Below are 15,306 nucleotides of genomic sequence, written 5' to 3'. Positions count from 1 at the left end.
TGTGTACGAAATTCCGCAGTATGTAGCTTAAGAGGCCCGGTTTCTCCGGAGCCTCTCCTGCATGCGACCGGTCAGCATGGCGGTCCGGCCCCGCCCCCCACAATTCGGGTTTTCTTATGCTGCAGTTTTTTTGTATTTTACGATTTGATGAATAAAAGGATTTTTTTTTTAATTCTTTATTTATATCACTCCATATGAGAATAACACAATGAATCATACATTGCCGAGAAATAAGCATAAATCGTCAGTAATGCTGGTACAGTAGCAATGTTGCGGAATCATGTGGAATAATATTTTGTTATAACAGGAACAAATAATAATCATGTTAACAAACAAGTGAAAACAAAGAATTGATCCCTCTAAGACACAATGGAACTTCACAATTGCTGGCAAAAGTCCATAAAAGACCTTGGTCACATACAGCTCAAAAACGTCTTGATGCTTAAGGGGTTAAAATGTGTGACTGCTAAAAGGAACAACAGAGTTGAGCTGTCTCAGTCCTCTGGGTCCTTGACTCGCTTATCAGGGAGATAAGTTACCCTCAAACTGGCGATGTCTCCTAAACAAAAAAATGGCTCTGTGGTGTACTTAAACTAATTCTACAGATCCAGCCAGTCACTACGCAAGCTACCAGGACTAGAAACCCTCATACCTTCACCACAGAGCAGAAAATTAAAAAAAAAGTAATCTTAAAATAAAATGTATGGGTATGTAACTGATAGCACAGAATACTGCATTATATTGCAGTGGGAGTATAATTGAGGTATACAGATAAGACTGTATTATTATATTCCTTAATCCGGTAGTAAGTATTAGGCAGGTGGTTTGTGGTAGTTTGCCTTCAAGTAAACCCACAGCTTGCTTATTGCAAGATCTCTGAGAATAATGCAATTTTAGTGGAGCTGGAATGTTCAATATTTATTTGTTTTAATATACATTTCTAATGAACTCCAGGTGGTGAAATGCCCCTTCACCGTGACGGAGATCCTGTACTCTGACTGAGTACAGCCGCCATGTCTGCTTCCTAGCTGCCTTTTCCCTTGGATATGATCTGCAGCTTGGGAGGGAGGCTCCTGGTAGCCCAATCTGCCTCTGCTCACTGGGCTGTTATCCGCCACTAGGGAGGGAGACCAACTACCTCCACTCCCTTGGTTGTGATCTGCGGCTGGGGATGGAGGCCGACAACCTCCACTCCTTGTATCCCAATTGGTTGCTGGGTAGGAAGCCTGACTATCTCCACCCCCGGTAGCCCAATCTTCTGCTGGGGAGGGAGGCCAACAACCTTGGCTTCTTGGTTGTGAGCTGCCACTGGGAGGGAGGCTGACTACCTCTGCCACTGCTCACTGGGCGCTAATCTGCCGCCATGGAAGGATGCTGAGTACCTCAACTCCCTAGGCTGTGATCTGCTGCTGGGAACGTAGCAGGCGGGGCAGGGTCACCATGCGAGGGTTAGGGATCTGGGCCGACATGTGGAGAACATGGGTTCCTTCACACCTACCTGGCAAACATCCTCAGATGTAAAGTCAATTAAATCTGTGGGTACATCCTCCCAGATCAGTTGCACCAGCTCTGCTGATGGGCCGGTGCAACCCTCATTTCACTGGAGCCCATTACCTTTTGACCTCTGACATCTCTCCACCGAAACATCAGGGCAGTAGAAGGCCATCAACTGCCGCACCTCGAAGAGGAATTCTGAGCAAGCGTCGGAGGATGCCATGTTTGACTGGTTCCTTCAAGATCTGCTGCAACACCTCTACTGATGGATTGGCTCTGAAGGAGACCAATCTCTCCAACAATCTCCTCTAAATCTCCTTTTCCAACAAAGATGCTGCATGGGTGCTAGCTCTATCCCTTCCCAGAAGATATGCAGGAGTCCCAGTGGTGTTCTGGATTTATCCCCAATAACTAGGAAGCTATCCCACCACTTTCACCAAATGTGACAGATCTCTGTGCTCCGACTAAGTACCTCCATCCAGTCTGCTTCATAGTTGCCACAGGGGACTCTGGAGCTGTTCGGCCTCAGTCGCCGAAGCTTGTCTGGGATCTCTCCGGAGCTCTTCCACCCAACCAGGCTGCAGTGCTCTCTTTCCAGGCAGGTATCATCCCTTCTTCCTATTTCTCTGCAGTTCTCCTTCCAGGCAGGTATTCACACTTCTGCCTGTAATTGGATCGGCTACTGCTTTAACAAAGCCACTTACGGCTCTCAGGCAAAGCTCTTTTGCACTTGTTACAGGGACCATGAAGCCAGCCAACAGGTCTGACGATTCTGTTACTGAGATCCCTAAACAAATTCACACAGTTCCAAAAGGAACTAACATAACATTCTTTATTTTTTGGGCAAGGACTAGCCTTTGGGTACTACTCCTTAAGCATTTGGTGACAAACATTTAAAATACAAATATATAGAACACTCGCGAATGAGCAATTATAATTAATACATGAACTATATAATGCAAGTAACATTTTCAAACACACTAAAAAGCAATAATATATACATTTAACTGCTTATTTGGTTGCCATCATTTGCAAACCAGCATTATGCAAATATACACAATTCCATTCAGTCAGCAGACGGCACTGCAGAGTTATCAAGTAACAATAAATAGTTTGTTTTTCAATGGTTACCATCACAAGCCTCTTTCAGGGGCTCTCGGGACCAGGTCCATAGTCTGTGGGCAAGAGGCTGGTCTTCAAGCCTCTTCAAAAGGTCATGGAATGGGAGCTCCTGTCACATTCACTAAACAGCTAATTTTGCTGAACAGGTAACCAAATTGCAAGTTTAAGGCAAAAATAGTTAAAATAACTTGGTTGCTAAATCAGACACAATTCAAAGTTCAGTAAATAAGTTCCTAGAGATTCTACAAGGTGAAATGTGATCTAATGGGGCCGTTTTAATCATCAGGTAGATATTGAATTGTCTATATAATACAACTGCTATGACATAAGCCAACAAAGTCAAAAAGAGGAATAAACAAAATATGATAAAACCTTTTAGGTCCGGAGGATAATTTGCACCTTCTGAATCCTTATGAATTGATACTCCATGTGGATAAATGCTGTAGGGTTTACTTGCCATATTCTTAAATACAACCTAGAATTTAAACACAATAAATATGTTAATACAAGTTCGCAGGTTAGAGCTCCCCGGGTTCCCCTCTCCCTCCCTCTCCTGCGAGCTGCCAGCAGTACACTGCTAGCGGGCCCTAGAGGGATATCTTTGATCTCCCCTCCGGTCCTGCAGAGCGGGCAGGGGAGAGGGAGGCACAGTTCCCGGTGCTATGATGATAGCACCGGGAAAATATCTTGTGGCGCCCCTATGTGCCCTGGTGTGCCGCGGCACACAGTTTAGGAACCACTGCATTATGCCATCGCTTTGAGCTAATGACTTATCGTGTAGTCACTAAATTGAGAATTCAAAGTGAAATAGTAAAATAAAGAATTTTAAAAATAAATAAATAGAAATATGCAAGTCAATTGTTACATGTAACTGGCAACTCACCCATAAATTAAGTTGGGACCAGGTAGTTGAGGCATGTTTCAAAACACACTGCATTTACCTTTTTATTCAGGAGTCTAGGGGTAGTTCTAAAAACAGATTTACATGCCACACACTAATTCAGAAACACATAAGTTAGCCCAGCTGTCAGTGATGATTGTGGAGTGTGGTGGGACAATATGATTTCTGGGAGATACATTTTTGGTGTAAGAGTACATATGTATCAATACATACCATTATGGTGTCTCTCACTTGAGCTCTAATAACAGGCCCAAATAGTTTTTCTTCTTTAGATAAACGTGATGTGAAGGTTTTATCAGTATATTCTTTATAGACCACTTTTTTATATTTTTGTGGGCAGTGTTTCCTGAGAGCAGAAAAAAATACAATATGATTTACATTAAAAAAAGAAGCATATAATGCATTACATCTTATAAACAGGAGTATTGTGCATCTTAGGTTAAATCAATTCTAGTTCATTTCTGCTAAATAGATATAGTTTGTAACAGAAGTTTAGTATTTACATGGAACCAGCAACATTAAAAACATTTTTAAGTGCTTGAAGAAGTACCAGTACTTGTTTTTATATATTACACGATCTTCCATTAATTCACCACTTTCAAATCCTACTGAAATCCTGTAATATACAGTATGACTTGCTCAGGTGGGTGGCCTCACTGATGTCTACCACAAAGGGACCACAAAGGGAGTGGGCTGCCAATTGAAGGGGTCTGTCTGGCCAGTCACAATGCTGCTGGGACCAGCAGAGATAATGTGCTCAATCTGTGCTGCCCAAGGACAGCTCCCTTCTGTGTCGCATGATCTCGAAAACAAGACTGTCCCACTGAAGTCAAGATTGTTGCTGCCTGCTTTTTACTCAGCTGTTGTAGCCTTACATTTGACATTCATATTCAATTCTCTAATATTCAGTTGTGACGGAAGCCTGTGATTCATATCCCTGGCCCTTCCACACAGCCTGCGGCATGCTCCAGAGCCGGTTGCCAGACGGATGTGCAGGCAGAGCTCTGCCATACTACATGAATTGACCAGCATGAGAGAAGCGTTGTGCCCTACACTCCAGCCTATCAGTTGGACATTGCACCCCTCTGGCCAGTGCGCCCAAAGGCAGCCTCCATGCCACGTTATTGAAGCGCTGACCAGGCCAAATGACTGGGCCACATAAACACTGACACACATGTACACTGACATAGGTACACAAACATACAGGTACACACACAGACACACAGGTATACACACATACACTGACACACAAGTACACATACACACTGACACACAAGTACACATACACACATACACAGACATTCATGTACACATACACAGACACACAGATACACATACACACTGACACAGGCACACAGGTACACAGGTATATAGACACACACAGCCAGATACACACACTTACACACACACAGTTATGCACAACCTCATATACACACAGACCCAGGTACAAATATAAACACATACTGTATAAGTAACAATCTACATATTTTAGCACTTTCCTGTTTCCTTAGTTTTTGTGTACAGAAGGCTGGCTTCCCTGAGGTCCTATGGAAAATTTCTGTGCTCAGGCAGCACTTTTCATGTGAGACACAGGGCCCCTCTGCCCCCCATATCACTGGGCTCTACCCATTCTCACACCGACCGCCTGACCAAGAGATACCCTGAGCTATGGACCTATTCACTGGATTGGAACGGTGCCGCAATCTGGTAAATCCTTAATCAGGTGTCATTCAGTTGAAGGATTGCCACAGCCTGATGGAACTTTAAAGGGACACTATAGGCACCCAGACCACTTCACCTTGCTCATAGAAGTGATATGGGTGCAGTGTCTCTGTCCCACTTACTCCTACAATGTAAATCATTGCAGTTTTTGCGAAAGTCAATCAGACAGCCACTAGAAGCACTCCTTGCTGTAGCGTTACTCACCTTTTCCAGGGGCCGGCCGCGGTCCTCTCTTCAAGCCGCGCGCGGTCCTGCTGCTGCACGAGCCGCACGCGGCTCATCCGACTGCTCAAACAGGAAGGCAGGCAGTGACCGTGAGAAGCGGTCACGTGTCCCGCCTGGATCTAAGAGCGCACCGCGAGTCTCGGGCGCGCTCTTAAAGAGACAGTGGGAGCCTAAATTGCCAAAAGGCTCCCATTGGCCCCTGTCATGCCACAAACCCCATACACTTACCTTTTGGGGGTGTGGATATGACAGGAGCCAATCACATTAGTTTAGATGCTACTTATACTTAAAAGAAAAGTAATAATCTCCCTGTCTCGCCTATCACCTTTCAGAGATGAAAAAAGAGAGGTATATAAGGTAGAGACAAGGGAGATGGTGGTGCCAGCTCCACCTAGGGCATGTACCCAAATTCACTGCTAGTTGATAGAAAAAATAATGAAATAAATCTCCCCTAAGGGAGATCTACAGCTGGCAGAAAGCGAGGGTTAACAACACAGTATAACAATCCCCACAGATCCTAAGGTGTATGGCATATACAGAAGCGAGAAAGATAGGAAGCACAATTAGTGTTTCCTAATACCAATGTGAGTGTCCTATGTCAAAAAAATCATTTGTTATTGGAATAAACCTTTATTGGATCCTAAAGAAATGAGGTAGGCAAAGGAACACTATATAGAGTCCCCCCCCAAAAAAAATATTGCTACAGGAAAATGGTGATACAATCACCTATAAAAATGTTGTAGCTAGGGGTAGGAAAAAAGGTTCCCTCTAAGTCTGTAAGTGAAGGCAGGAAATGCCCAGAGACCAGAGTTACACTGTGATTAAGGTCTCATAACAATGTTAAATTGACAATGTATTTACATACACCCACAGGTACCCTTAAATGCAGTCATAGTTTATATAGAGGAGTGATAGGGTATAGTAGCTCCAGGGGAGGAAAAAGGAAATAAATCTTTCAAATGAAGTCCTCAAGGCTAAACCCTAATTCTCCTGGGTGTTCTAAACTAAAACTGACTCTGAGCGTTGAAATCAAATGCCTAAACTTAAATTGCCATACTAGCTAGGAAAGAGGAGAACACACAGTTGTGCAAAGTGAGAGATGGGTCTAAATACCCATCGTGAAACAAAAGAATCCCTTGGTGCAATTAAATAAAGTGAAGTGAAGAAACGAGCTGTCGCCCGACGCGCGTTTCGGTGTTGTATAACACCTTCGTCAGGGGCTAACGATTGCCGTCTGAGAAAGCCGGGACTTTTAAATGACTCTTCACCAATCGGATACGGGATCCCCCTGTCCGTCAGCTCGTGACGTATCGGGATAATCCCGCGTCACCTGTGACGTGCCGTCCCACGTGACCGTTGGTGGAGACTCGAGAGGGGTTCCTGTTAGGACGTCATTTGATTGACATAATGTCTGTATGTGTTAGCCGTGGCTAACAATAATGTGACGAACCCATCGGTCATGTAATTAAGGTATTATGGCACTTGGGCGGAGGGGTGTGATTATCAGAATAAATAGTAGTTGTAACTGGGCAGATGGGTATAGTTAGTGGAATAGATGGTGATTGCAACTATAAATTTTATTAACTGTATTATTTAACACTGTATATTTATGGTCTAAATTATGTATTTGTGTAAAGAGATGTTAATATTATTGTCCTTATGGAACTAAGCATATCACATGTTAAACATGTGTATAATGCTGAACCTGGCTTTGTTTAATTTATACAAATCATGCCTGAATTGATGAGACCAGCCTTCTACTGCATTAAAGGGACAGTATGGTCACCCCATTGAGGTAACCTGATTGTCCAAATTGAACTCATGGTACAGTAAGGTACCTACTCACCATTTATTACATGATCTCTAAAAATGCCAAGAGTGACAACCTGTAAATAGAAAATAACCACTGTATATAATTCACCACACATCCACTAAATATGGAACACACTTAGTTACTTCTCGTACATCACCAATCACATTTTCTGTGCCCATTATAAATAGAATGTCAGCGGATATAGTTAGTTGATAGTATCCATTATCAAGCACTTTATGAAACAATTTTTCAACTGGACACTGTACATTACCTTAAAATCACCTGTACCATGAGTTCAATTTGGACAATCAGGTTACCTCAATGGGGTGACCATACTGGCATGATTTGTATAAATTAAACAAAGCCAGGTTCAGCATTATACACATGTTTAACATGTGATATGCTTAGTTCCATAAGGACAATAATATTAACATCTCTTTACACAAATACATAATTTAGACCATAAATATACAGTGTTAAATAATACAGTTAATAAAATTTATAGTTGCAATCACCATCTATTCCACTAACTATACCCATCTGCCCAGTTACAGCTACTATTTATTCTGATAATCACACCCCTCCGCTCAAGTGCCATAATACCTTAATTACATGACCGATGGGTTCGTCACATTATTGTTAGCCACGGCTAACACATACAGACATTATGTCAATCAAATGACGTCCTAACAGGAACCCCTCTCGAGTCTCCACCAACGGTCACGTGGGACGGCACGTCACAGGTGACGCGGGATTATCCCGATACGTCACGAGCTGACGGACAGGGGGATCCCGTATCCGATTGGTGAAGAGTCATTTAAAAGTCCCGGCTTTCTCAGACGGCAATCGTTAGCCCCTGACGAAGGTGTTATACAACACCGAAACGCGCGTCGGGCGACAGCTCGTTTCTTCACTTCACTTTATTTAATTGCACCAAGGGATTCTTTTGTTTCACGATGGGTATTTAGACCCATCTCTCACTTTGCACAACTGTGTGTTCTCCTCTTTCCTAGCTAGTATGGCAATTTAAGTTTAGGCATTTGATTTCAACGCTCAGAGTCAGTTTTAGTTTAGAACACCCACGAAGGTGTTACAGGAGAATTAGGGTTTAGCCTTGAGGACTTCATTTGAAAGATTTCTTTCCTTTTTCCTCCCCTGGAGCTACTATACCCTATCACTCCTCTATATAAACTATGACTGCATTTAAGGGTACCTGTGGGTGTATGTAAATACATTGTCAATTTAACATTGTTATGAGACCTTAATCACAGTGTAACTCTGGTCTCTGGGCATTTCCTGCCTTCACTTACAGACTTAGAGGGAACCTTTTTTCCTACCCCTAGCTACAACATTTTTATAGGTGATTGTATCACCATTTTCCTGTAGCAATATTTTTTGGGGGGGGGACTCTATATAGTGTTCCTTTGTCTACCTCATTTCTTTAGGATCCAATAAAGTTTTATTCCAATAACAAATGATTTTTTTGACATAGGACACTCACATTGGTATTTGGAAACACTAATTGTGCTTCCTATCTTTCCCGCTTCTGTATATGCCATACACCTTAGGATCTGTGGGGATTGTTATACTGTGTTGTTAACCCTCGCTTTCTGCCAGCTGTAGATCTCCCTTAGGGGAGATTTCTTTCGCTACTTATACTTACCCTTTTCCCTTAGTTCCTTGCCCTATCGTGGTTTCTGCTACAGTTCCCTTTAGCGCTTGTGGTGTTCAGTTGTGTTCCTCCGTATTTGACCTTGGCTTTGTATTCTGACTTCGTTTTCGCTTTATCCTTATCTGTTCTGTTTGCCGGCTTGCTGTTTCCTGTGTACCAAACCCCGGCTAGTCCTAGTTTACGCTGTCTCTTTGTGCCCTTGACCTCGGATCGTTCCTGACTCTGTACTTCTCCCATATACGTCGAGTCCGGACACTCTAGGTAGACGTATCTTCCCTCTGTGCTGTCTTCTGTTTAGCTGGATCCTGCGTGCTGGGGTATAATCTTGTTACATTACGATAGGGCCATGGACCCCGCAGATTTAGCTCAACAGATGGCGTCCCATGAGGCTAGATTTGTAGAGCAGGATCACCGAATGGATCAGATAGCCCAGGCTCTCCAGACGCTCTTAGCTAGAACCATTCCAGCAACCACACCTAACCCTCCTACGCCCCTTCTTCCTGAAGTATCTACTTTTCCTAATACTTCGGCCCATTTAACACCTCCTCCTAGGTATGGAGGGGACTCTAAGACATGCAGAGGGTTCATTAACCAAATAGAATTTCACTTTGAGATGTATCCACATTCATTTCCCACAGAGAGGTCTAAAGTTGGGTTCTTTATGCACCAACTTACCGATAAAGCACTTGAGTGGGCAAATCCTATTTGGGAAGCTGATGGACCTATGGTGCATGATTTCAACAGTTTTCTTACGGCTTTTCGCAGAACTTTTGACACAATGAAAAGGTCAAAGAATGCCGCAAGAGCATTAATGAGAGTTAAACAGGGTTCTAGGTCTGTGGCTGATTACGCTATCCAGTTTCGTACCCTTGCCTCACAGGTAGATTGGACCAACAATGGGTTAACTACTGCCTTCATGGAAGGTTTATCAGACTCTATATTGGATGAGGTAGCAGCTAAGGAGCTTCCTATTGCCTTAGAGGACCTTATTGACTACCTCATTGATATAAATAATAGTCTATTACAGACGCTCTGTCCAGACAGTTCGAAACTATTGACAAACAGGAGATTGATGTTACTCCTGTCATTCCCCCAGACAGGATAATAACAACTACTATATTGTCTATTTCCTCGTCCCTCTTGCAGGCCATACAAGCAAAACAAAGCATGGCACCTAGCAAGAGGCCTAATGATAAATTGTTCGTTGATGTTCCCGAGAGACGGGATATTCTGTCACTATATCATGATGTTGTAGAATTATTAGACCCCTTATAACATATAATCCTTACTGGGCCCCTTTAATACTATATTCTCATATTCAGCTCTCAGGCCTCATAGTTTAAGCTTTACAAGATTCCTTTGTTCGTAGAAACAGCATGTCAGCAGAAAATGCTAGAATCTTCTGATTAAATGAAACACTGTAGCAGATAGTCTTGATAGAATGTATAATTGCTAAAGAGGCCTTGAGATGCTAGCCTTGAAAGACTAAGGTACCAGCTACTCCTTATGGATAGCTGCCAAAGCCCCCCTCCCATCGAGTGAACTCCTCGTGCTAGCAAGATGGCGCTGAAATCTGGAGGAGAACTTTATGACGACAGTAATGACATAAGATGGCAAGCCCAATTGACAATGTTTTCTTGCTCATATCTTGATTTTTACAATGATGTCATTTTACCTTTAAAAGGGCCTGCAAGCCCGCTTTCTTACAGAAGCCAATACATTTCCTGAAATTCTTTCATCTAATCTGAACTCTGTGTCAGTGTGAATTTACTTCTGCGTATACGCAATTTAAACATCTCTAATTTGGACAGGAACAGATAGTCATTCAAACTTCTTTGTTTGCTTAAAAGATTCCCTTATCAGCTGGCGTCCAACTGTGCGGCCTGGGTTATGCCCTGCTAGGGCAGCCGTCCGAGAAAGACGTGGAGCAGGTGAATCCTGGGGGAAGGAAGGAGATTGATCACCTCTGAATACACGGTTGAGTCTGCAGCTCCTGCCCGGTATGTTCAAGCCCCTGTGATTGACCTGCCCCAGAGTCTGTGACCGGCTCCCAAGAGGTCATTAAAGTCAGGTAATATCTTGCCCAGAGACCCCACACCTTACTTGTTGATATTTACCTTTACCTGCACATACTGACTATCTGTTACCTGGGTGTGCTCTCATTGATTTTGTCCTTATCTTAGTGCCCGGGTAGTTCTATTTGTTTATTTGCCTGTTTACCCCTTTTAGGTACCACGTGGATGTGGTAGTAAGGAAAAAGGGGGGTGGATCTGTGGAAGTTTTCCTTGGGATCTTCTGTCTGCCTGTTTTCCTCTTTTAGGTGCCGAGTAGCTACGGCAGTAAGGAAAAAGAGGAGGGGAACCTGTGGAGCGGTGTAGACTCACTGCCTCCTGGGGGTTTCCCATAAGTGTCACTTTGACTGCTAGCCTCATTGGACATCACTTTACTCTGCTTGTTGTGTGCAGAGAGGTGGAACACTGCAGCCTTGAGCGCTGACGCTGGGTGTTCCAGTTTAACTTTTGTGGCAGGTGGATTCAGGCTGGTATTGCTGTTTCTATCACCACGTGGTAGTGGTACTTGCGGGTGGGTCTGCAGGTGTACTACGGGATTGAGTTAGGTGGCTTTTGCCACACGTGTAAGGAAAGGGATTTTTGTTAACCCTGTTTGAACTTATTTGAACTGTGATGCATGCACTATATTTTACTTGAAATGTTGTCTTAATTGTCTGTCACACAGATTCCTGTGTTTACTTTTATCTTACTCTCTGTACTATTTACACTTTCCCCTCCTGTTTCTCTTTCTCTGATGAGAGAAGTGATTGGTCACACACTTCTTGCCACGCTCCAATCTGCGGCTACCTTGGGTAGGCGGAATCGGTGACTAGTCTACGTTTTGGGAAGACGTACGTTGGAATTTATTCTTGCGTAGCAGTCGAGCATTGTAGACGTTCCCTTTATATATAAATATCTCTCTCTCTCTCTCTCTCTCTCTCTCTCTCTGTATCTGGGACGCCTTATATAGAGGGTATGGGACAGAAATTAGGTAAACCCAGTAAGGGGTGGTTCGCGTGTGATTTGGTAGAGGATAGAGAAGGGGAAGAGATGGTTAAGAAGGTTGATAAGATTGCTAAAGTGTGTGGAATTGCCGTACCTCCGTGCGGTAGGTTGCAGCCAGAGAGCTGGCGTAAGTTACTGACAGAAAAGAAAAGCAAGCTGTTAGACCATGATTTGATCCGTACAGCGGTGGCGTACAGCGGTAGCCTGGTACCGAGTAGTGAAGGCTATCCAGGAAGAGGTTGATCATAAAGGTGTAAAACTGTTTGTGTACTACAAAAACTTTGTTTCAGGGAAGCTCTCCCAGCCAGCGCTTAGTTATGGCGCACACGAGGTGACCCCTCCCAGCTCCTAGTCCCCTCTCTGCCACTGCCCCCGTTTACCCAGTCCTGAATGCTGATGGATCCATATTTTCCCCACCATCAGTCCCGCAAAATATTCTAATTGTGTATTTTGTTATTTACATAGAAGTTGATAGGATGGTTAAGTAGTGATGTGTCGTATAGGAGGTTTCTAGGGTTTGTACATTGTTATTGTTGTTGCCATTTATATGACGCCAACAGATTCCGTAGCGCTTTATATATATATTTTGTGTTTTGTGATAAGGCAGTGAGGATCGTGGGGGAGACTAGCTCACAAGAATGCATTCCACCTTTCTGAGGCTGTATTTCCTTTCGCGGTGCAAAGTATTTTCTCCAAGACTGGTGTATAAGATAGGGAGTCGGGGATGTAGCTCAGTGTTGATTACGAAGGTTAGGAATGAATCTGATGCAAGAAAAGAGAATTATTTGTACAAGTTAAATGTAAAGGCAAGTGTGATTTGTTGCAATACTATGCAATGTGGATAGAGGGAATATGCAAAGTTGTTAAGTTAGTATGTGAAGTGATTAATGGCTGTAGGTAAATTGGTTGAATTCCGTGAGTTTATTTTGCATCATGTTATTTCAAAGTATAGAGACAGCTTTACGGGCTGTTAGATGTATAATATTCACAACTGTCTTATTTAATGCGTCAAGTCTGTCCATAGTTTGGTATTTCATTTTTGCTGAACAGAATGTCGCTTCTCTGATTTATTTTGTTAGGCTGTAATATAGTGTAATGTATGTCACCTTTAACCCAACACAAGCCAGTACACTGATGAAGTCACTCCCTGACCCTGAAAAACAGCCCATGCCCTTTTACAGAGCAATAGTTCAGATCCAGCAAACTTACTCCGCCGCTTGGCGAGACCTACTGAGCCTTTGTGCCATTAAAGCTGGGGATGCCTACTGGCCTAGCATTGCCCGTCACCTCTGTACTAACTGGTTAGTCAGTGACACAGATTATATGTCCGGTATTGAGTTCTGTGACCAGCTTAAGACCTGGGCTAAGGATAAGCTTGCAGATTTAGCAGCAGGTCTTAACGACATTATCCAGGAAAAAAGGTGAATCTGTAGAAAGATTTCATGCTAGACTTTTCCAAGTGTTCACTGACCTAGGGTTTGAACTCAGTAATAAAATACACGCTCAGATGCTTTCCGGTGCCTTTGTCCAAGGCATCAAGGACTCTGTACGTAAGGGTATTATTGCTGCCCGCACAGAGTACAGAGTGGTTCCCCTGGATAAGCTGCTCCTAGTTGCCAGGGGCTTAGAAGCTGCACAGGTTCCAAGGAGACCCCATCCCACTCCCCTTATGGTATCACGTCCACCCATCCCCAAAGGCACTAAGCCTGCAGATGGAATCTGCTTCAATTGTGGAGAAAAAGGCCATTTTAGGAGTGACTGTCCTGCACCCCTTAAGACCCAAAGATCAAACAGGCCTAAATCTGCCACAAAGGCCCCAGCACCTCCTTCGCCTGATTCAGCCCAAGAAGACTAGGATATTGGCAAGCCTGTATCATTAACCCCTGTTATGGCAGTATCTGCAGGGGAACAAGGGGGGCCATTAGCCACTGTTACTTTACCCATTGAAGGCCACCCCACCACATTCCTTGTTGATACAGGTGCAGCCCGAAGTGTTCTGCGAGAACAAGACCTGCCTGATTCTTCCTTTTTGTCCAATATTGATGTCTCCTGTGTGGGAGTGGATGGTCTCCCGAGACAAAGTCCATTAACTACTCCTTTGCGGGTTGGCAGCTGCCCTAGTCTGCTTGCCCGTTTTGTGGTGTCATCCACATGTCCCATTAACCTGTTAGGTGCTGATGTACTTTCCCGCCTACAATCAATCACTTTCACACCTGATGGCCAAGTGGAATTATCTTCAGCCCTCTCTGATTCAGATACCTCAGCCTTGTGTTCCTTACCTCTGATGCTTCACCTAGAGACACCACAGGGTTATGCAGAAGGCATGAGAGAAAATGTCCCTGCATCTCTAATGAACACTGTCCCTAAGACTTTGTGGTCCTCAGGCCCAGAAGACATAGGCCATCTGAAGGTCCCACCAGTAATGGTCAAACTTATCCCAGGGGCAAAGCTACCAAGAAAGTCCCAATATCCATTGAAACCTGCCCAAGCAGCAGCCATTACCAAGCAAGTCCAAGCACTGCTGGAGAAAGGGGCTCTTGTTAAATGTGAATCTCCATGTAATACTCCTTTATTTCCTGTGAAAAGGAAGACACCCAAGGGTGAACCAGAGAAATACCGAATGGTCCAGGACCTCAGAGCAGTAAATGAGGCAACAGTCCTGGACACCCCAATTGTGCCAAATCCGCACACACTCCTCTCTGGCGTTCCACCTTCTGCCAAATACTTCACAGTGATTGACCTAGCCAATGCATTCTTCAGTGTTCCGCTGGAACAAAGCTGTCAATACCTGTTTGCCTTCACACAGGAAAAACAACAATATACATGGACTGTTATGCCCCAAGGGGCACAGAATTCCCCAAGCCAGTTTGCAAAGGCAATGAGTATCATCCTTGACCCCTGGCAGTCTGACCATCCAGAGGTTTTCCTACTCCAATATGTAGATGACTTGCTCCTTTGTGGAGATGATTTCCCATAACAGAAAAATGCTCTCTGGATCTCCTCTGTTATCTTGCAGATCAAGGATGTAAGGCGTCTCTCATCAAACTTCAATTCTGCCAGCCTACTGTGATCTTCCTAGGCCACTGACTGTCACATGGCACCAGACACCTCACACGTGACCGTGTCAGAGCAGTGTTGGCCATTCCACCTCCAAAGAGCACGAAGTCCCTACATGCTTTCCTAGGCCTCATCTCATACTGCAGAGCCTGGATCCCTGAGGCCTCTCTGCTCATGCAACCCTTGTATGATGCTCTCAAATCAGACCCCTTCTGCCTGTCACCAGAGGCACTTGACATCTTCT

General features: G+C 44.0%; 1 protein-coding gene across 1 annotated transcript in view; it reads right to left on the bottom strand.

Moving 5' to 3' along the window:
• F5 (coagulation factor V) overlaps nt 1-15,306 on the bottom strand; it is a 153,318-nt gene that overhangs the window by 92,573 nt on the left and 45,439 nt on the right. Inside the window, exons 8-9 of the mRNA XM_063450149.1 lie at nt 3,731-3,863; nt 2,989-3,091 (exon numbers count right to left, since the gene is read on the bottom strand). Of these exons, the coding sequence (XP_063306219.1) occupies nt 2,989-3,091; nt 3,731-3,863 (236 nt within the window). The remainder of the gene's footprint in view (nt 1-2,988; nt 3,092-3,730; nt 3,864-15,306) is intronic.

The sequence above is a fragment of the Pelobates fuscus genome, chromosome 1 (assembly GCF_036172605.1).
Source record: "Pelobates fuscus isolate aPelFus1 chromosome 1, aPelFus1.pri, whole genome shotgun sequence".
In the NCBI taxonomy this organism is placed as follows: domain Eukaryota; kingdom Metazoa; phylum Chordata; class Amphibia; order Anura; family Pelobatidae; genus Pelobates; species Pelobates fuscus.
Note: the sequence above shows the minus strand (reverse complement) of the source record. Positions and strands in the feature narration are given on the sequence as shown.